This window comes from Antennarius striatus, chromosome 5 (assembly GCF_040054535.1).
Source record: "Antennarius striatus isolate MH-2024 chromosome 5, ASM4005453v1, whole genome shotgun sequence".
In the NCBI taxonomy this organism is placed as follows: domain Eukaryota; kingdom Metazoa; phylum Chordata; class Actinopteri; order Lophiiformes; family Antennariidae; genus Antennarius; species Antennarius striatus.
This window is the reverse complement of record NC_090780.1, coordinates 7,958,484-7,963,912: the sequence shown is the minus strand read 5'-3', so window position 1 is coordinate 7,963,912 and position 5,429 is coordinate 7,958,484. Positions and strand designations below refer to the sequence as shown.

The 5,429-nt window shown below is 42.1% G+C and overlaps 1 protein-coding gene across 2 annotated transcripts; it reads right to left on the bottom strand.

Annotated features, from left to right (window-relative positions):
* Positions 1-439: 439 nt before the first annotated feature.
* On the bottom strand, positions 440-3,121 carry sp7 (Sp7 transcription factor). 2 transcript variants are annotated; one of them, XM_068315726.1, is made up of 2 exons: positions 3,027-3,121; positions 440-2,023 (listed from the first exon to the last, which is right to left on the bottom strand). In XM_068315726.1, exons 1-2 carry the CDS (start codon positions 3,060-3,062, stop codon positions 680-682), a joined length of 1,380 nt encoding a protein of 459 aa, XP_068171827.1. In that variant the 5' UTR covers positions 3,063-3,121; the 3' UTR covers positions 440-679. The 2 variants fall into 2 exon arrangements, with proteins under 2 accessions (XP_068171827.1, XP_068171828.1); XM_068315727.1 differs by having other exon boundaries at positions 440-2,019; positions 3,027-3,112.
* Between the last annotated feature and the right edge of the window lie 2,308 nt (positions 3,122-5,429).

Here is a 5,429-nt window from a genome sequence, read left to right as displayed (position 1 = left end):
AGTCTGTTGATTGTTTCAAGAATAACGAAGAAGTATCGAAGTACAGCCGTAAATCAGTTTTCTCTCCCGACATGCTTTGCTGCCGCTCCATCGTCCCGACCATAGGTCTCCATCTAAAACTACTTTCCTCTTGTGGCTTTGGAGCGCTTTTCCTTATGCTTTTACAGATTAAATTTCCCCAGTGGTTTGTCTCATTTGAAAGGCAGAGAAAATAATAAAATGCATATATATATATACACACAGTATATATATATATATATATATATATATATATATATATATATATATATATATATATATATATATGTGTGTGTGTGTGTGTGTGTGTGTGTGTGTATATATAAAAATTCATTTTATATATATATACATATATATATATAAATTCATTATATATATATATATATCCATTTTATTATCGAGTGTATGTGTGTGTGTGTGTGTGTGTGTGTTTGTGTGTGTGTGTGTGTGTGTGTGTGTGTGTGAATGTGTGTGTGTATGAATATGCGTGGTCCAGAGACAACAAAGTGATTGCTACCTGCACATCAGTCACTTTTCATATCAAGTCTTTTCAAACATGATCCAACACTCTCTGCATGTCTTGAAGGGAAACACTGTCCTTTTATTTAAAGGGTGAATTTTTCACTGTTATGAACAAACCCACCACATCTTAAAATAAAACTTAGATCTCCAGCAGTCCACTGCTGTTCTCCACTCCATTGGGCGTGCCAGTCTTGTCATCTCCGTTGGCGATTTGGTCGGCTACGGGATTGGTGGGCACGGCGCTGGCGTTGAGCTCTGTGGTCTCCTCACTCCGAGGATCGGTCTCCCCGTCCACAGCTATAGCTTTCCCTGGCATTGCAGAGTCTGCGTGGGTCTTCTGGTGCTTGGAGAGGTGGTCGCTGCGTGTGAAACGCTTGTTGCACAGTAGACAGGTGAACTTCTTCTCCCGCGTGTGGGTGCGCACGTGCCTCTCCAGTTCATCAGAGCGGGTGAAACGTTTCCCGCAGAACAGCCAGTTGCAGACAAAGGGGCGCTCGCCAGTGTGCCAGCGCAGGTGGGCTTTCAGGTGGGAGGCCTTGCCGTAGACCTTCCCACAGCCTGGAATGTGGCAGCTGTGGACCGGCTTCTTTCTCAGGGATGCAGCTGAGGCCCCAAGCCTCTCCAGCTCCTGGCAATTGGGGCAGTCACATGAGGACCTGGTGGGCGCACCGCCACTGTAACCCCCTGATCCCCTAGCTGGCTTTAACCCCATAGGACTCTCAATCAACCCCGAGCTTGGCACAGGCTTGGGCTTGTACATCTCTTGGGGCAGCATATGCTGGGAGGACTGGAGGAGGTGTGAGGAGGAGCCCAGCCCCACTGAAGGGTAAGGAGCTGGGTTAAGCGGGGTAAAGTCGGTGCTGTAACTGGGTAGCTGTGGGCTGAGAGAGGCCTGGGGTGCTACAGGCTGCAGGGAGGCCTGGAGACCTCCGTCTGCCTGGGGCTGGGTTGCTGACAGCCAGTTGGAGTTGGGATGGACATCCCACCAGGAGGACGTGGCATTCGCGGGCGCAGCAGTAATGCCTGGGTGAATGCCAGCTTTATACCAGGATCCATAGGGGTGCGTCATATCCAGCGAGGTGTAGACACTGGTGAGGCAGTCGGCCGTAGCGTGCGCCTTGGACACTAAAAGAGACGGGTCTTGGGAGGCAGAGGTCTGGAAGGAGTGGGAGAAGGGATTATATTCTGTAGTGTAGCCTCCAGCTGAAGGAGGGGGGCTTCCACTGGGGGTGAGCAGCCCACTGCCTCCTCCTCCAGCTGCAGTGAAGGAGCCAGTGTAGGAGTCCGCCAGGCCACTGCCATCTGCTGTCCGTCCGTTCTTCGCTGTCTGAAGGTCAGAGGTCATGTTGTAGGGCTTCTTTACTGGAGTAGTGCTGCCGGTTTTCCCAGGTGTGGCTGAATCCCTGACGGGGCTAGTGCTGCCAAACTTATTACAGGTAGCAGTTAACATAGCCAGAGGACTGGAGCCATAACGTGGGTCTTCCTGGGGAGGAGGAGATGTGGGAGAAAATGAGACTGTCTGCAGGAAATAGCTGATTGTTGCTGCTGCTTCTGTCAGTGTCAAATCTAATAAAAAACTCATGTCTGACTGCCACCACTGGATTTTCATTCGCTCTCTGTGTTCAAAGTGATCAGAGTGAGTTCATGCGCTCAGGTTTGAGAAGCTCCTGCTTGATGAAGACGGAATTCCCACGCCAAGAAATTTTGTCTTGGGTTAGTTTTCTACAGCTCTGTCACACCAGGCACTGATATCTCCTTCAACATGCCTCATCTCGTGTTGTTGTTGTTGTTGTTTTTTGCATGTACATCAACAGAATAAATAAAACTGTAAGACACTTAAGAAGACTCTACATTGAAACCCTTCTCTTGTGCATGTGGCAGGTCACTGACCCGCTAGCACCTCACTGAAGTTTGGTAGTGCTACCGTTCTACACACAATGTGTGTAAGAAATCAAATAATAATTTAAAAAAAATTTACATTATACTCCTACAATATCTTTATATCAATAACCTTATTGGGAAAGTTGTCTTTTCTCAACCACACATCTCTTGTAATCCCCGAAGTATAACAAGTAACTCAAATTATTGACATAAATCAAATGATTGTAGTTCAGACTGTCTAGTCATTTGTGATTGGTTAATCATTGGTTAATCAGTCTTTAACTTCCTATAATTCCTTGACAATCCTGCCTGTCCATTTCATGTCATGCGCTGTGGTTTGTAGTCATATCAGATAACTTGATATCCACTTATAATTCCACTTGCATGTGGAATCAACACGTGTTTTCGTTGCCAACCAAACTATCAAGTTACTTTAAATAAGTAAGCATTCAGAACTTTGGTCTGTTCACCTGCAGTTGATCATCCTGCTGAATCACAATATTTAGAGTAACACAATTCTTCAGACTGGAATTCTGGAATTTTAACAACATTCACATAATAAACATTTCACGCTCTGTTGAAGAATAAAGAAAAAATATACTTACAATTACATTCCCTACCTCCAGAATAGATGCGGCCATCCCTGAGAAACAAAATCCTAAGGAAACTGAGGGGAGTGGGAGAAGCGCAGCTCGGGGTCCCGGGACAGTTTGGGAGAAGTCGGGCTCCAACGCCGGGAAGTGTTTTGAGGCTCGGGGAGCCCGCCCCCTAATTACAGCCCCCGGGCTCTTTGAAGACTCGATGAGAAGCAATAAAAGCCCAGAGATGGAGGAGAATGGACGCAGATTGGTGGAGAGACAAAAGACATCCCACCTCCCCGAGCGGAGGCTGTCCAATCACTGTTCAAGACAAATGCATGAATGGGTTACTCATCAATCACCGCGCGGACTTTATTTCAGTTGCACCGGTATTATTTTTTCCACTTGGATTACCCCAATGGAGTCTGACGGGGCTCAAATCATCTAACAAAGAATTATCTGGACATATTTCTCCACAAAGAGCGCGTTATAAATTCCGTCCCTGCCATTAGACACGTTACTGTAAATAAGAAGTGAAAAGCGATTAAAGCGCTCCTCGTTTTCCCGCGACAGAGGAAAAATAACAGGAGAACATGTAGCCCCGGCCTGCGCCACATAAATCACAAAAATTAAGTCGACTGAGTCTGTGGCTTCCATTAGGGTTTTATTATTCTGGTTTCAAGCCACTCTCTATTTCCAACATTCTTATACAGTAGAGTTAACTGCCTCTCAGACATTAGCTGTGATGGTTAAAGAGACTGAACTGCAGAGACAAGAAAAGATTTTTTTTTTTAAAAGCCATTAAGTCAAATGAAGAGGAGATTATTACATCAAATTAAATGAAGTCAAATGCCCAATTCACGAGAGGCAGAAAAACACTTGTCAAGATTGTTTCCTTAAGTCAGACAATTAAGGAGAAGAAGAAATAAATAAAAACAGGAAGGATGAGAAGGTTTCTTTATGATTATTATTTGGGATCGTTGATTTTCTAGTACAGGATAAAAATTGTGATGAGTAGATACCTATTGTCCTTAAATAGATGGAGCTGTTGTGATCTTACTGACTGTTAAAACTTCTTTCATCTTTTTTTAAATTTTTTTTTAACTTAATCAGGTCAGTCAGTTGAGAAGGGAGTTGTTCACATTTACATTCTTGACCTGGCAACTATTTCATAATAAAAAAATGTAACTTCACCTTAATCCATTTTAATGCTTCTCCTATCAGTTCCTTCAGGAGACCACTGTTCTCTTTCGTGATCTTTTAAAATGAAATATTATAAATGCATCAATAAGCTAAAAGTTTTTCTACATGCATAAATTTTCCCTTTATTAAAACATATTCCTACATATTTACAATATGGACAAAAAGTAAATGCTTTGTTAAGTTTATATTAAAACAATTGGTTATGAAATACATTTGATTTAAATAGCATAGTTCCTGTAATGTGTAACAGCAAAGTCATAGTCAGTGCATGGAAGCGAAAACTGTCACAGAAAAAGGAGACGAACTGATATTAACCAAATAAATAGGTTTATAGCAACAAAGTTACTTAGTTAAAATAACTTTACATAACAAAATGTTGTTAGTTTGAAATGTACAAACTTAAGAAACACCTTATCATGATTAAGAAAACATTTACATTCATTCTTTTACCCATTTATGGGTGGAAAAAGTAAAAAACTAAACTTTCAGTCATGAGACAGATTCTCAGTGCTGTTTTGTGGGCGTCTCGTTCTCTGAAGGAGAGCACAGAAGATTAAAATTGTTGTCAAAAATAAACATATAATTTCTGTCCTTATTTTCTCCTCAATTACAGGGCATGGTCAGAGCTGGGCTTGTCGTTCTGGAGAGTCTGGCCCTCACATGAACACGGCAGCTATATTTGGCAGTCTGCTCTCCAACTGACCTTCATCGCTTTATTTTCTTAGTCTAGAAGGTGTGTGAGGAGAAGAAAGGATGCTACATGAAGCAGTGTTACACTAATCTATCTATCTATCTATCTATCTATCTATCTATCTATCTATCTATCTATCTATCTATCTATCTATCTATCTATCTATCTATCTATCTATCTATCTATCTATCTATCTATCTATCTATCTATCTATCTATCTATCCATCCATCCATCCATCCATCCATCCATCCATCCATCCATCCATCCATCCATCCATCCATCCATCCATCCATCCATCCATCCATCCATCTATCTATCTATCTATCTATCTATCTATCTATCTATCTATCTATCTATCTATCTATCTATCTATCTATCTATCTATTATTCAACATGTGTCGTACATAGCAGTCTTTCACACTTTCTTCTTCCCCTCTAATTTGACATATGTTGCGTTACTGTTGTGCGTCTGTAAGTGAACCATTCCTTTTCTTCTTAGTCTTCATCAGTGCTTTATGCCTTACATTCAAGTGAA

Excerpts from the sequence above, each read along its gene's own strand:
- sp7 (XM_068315726.1), bottom strand. The coding sequence starts at position 3,062 with ATGGCCGCATCTATTCTGGAGGTAGGGAATGTAATT. Across the intron at positions 2,024-3,026 it reads TGGAGGTAGGGAATGTAATT|GAAGACCCACGTTATGGCTC; the intron begins GTAAGTATATTT and ends CCTCCTCCCCAG.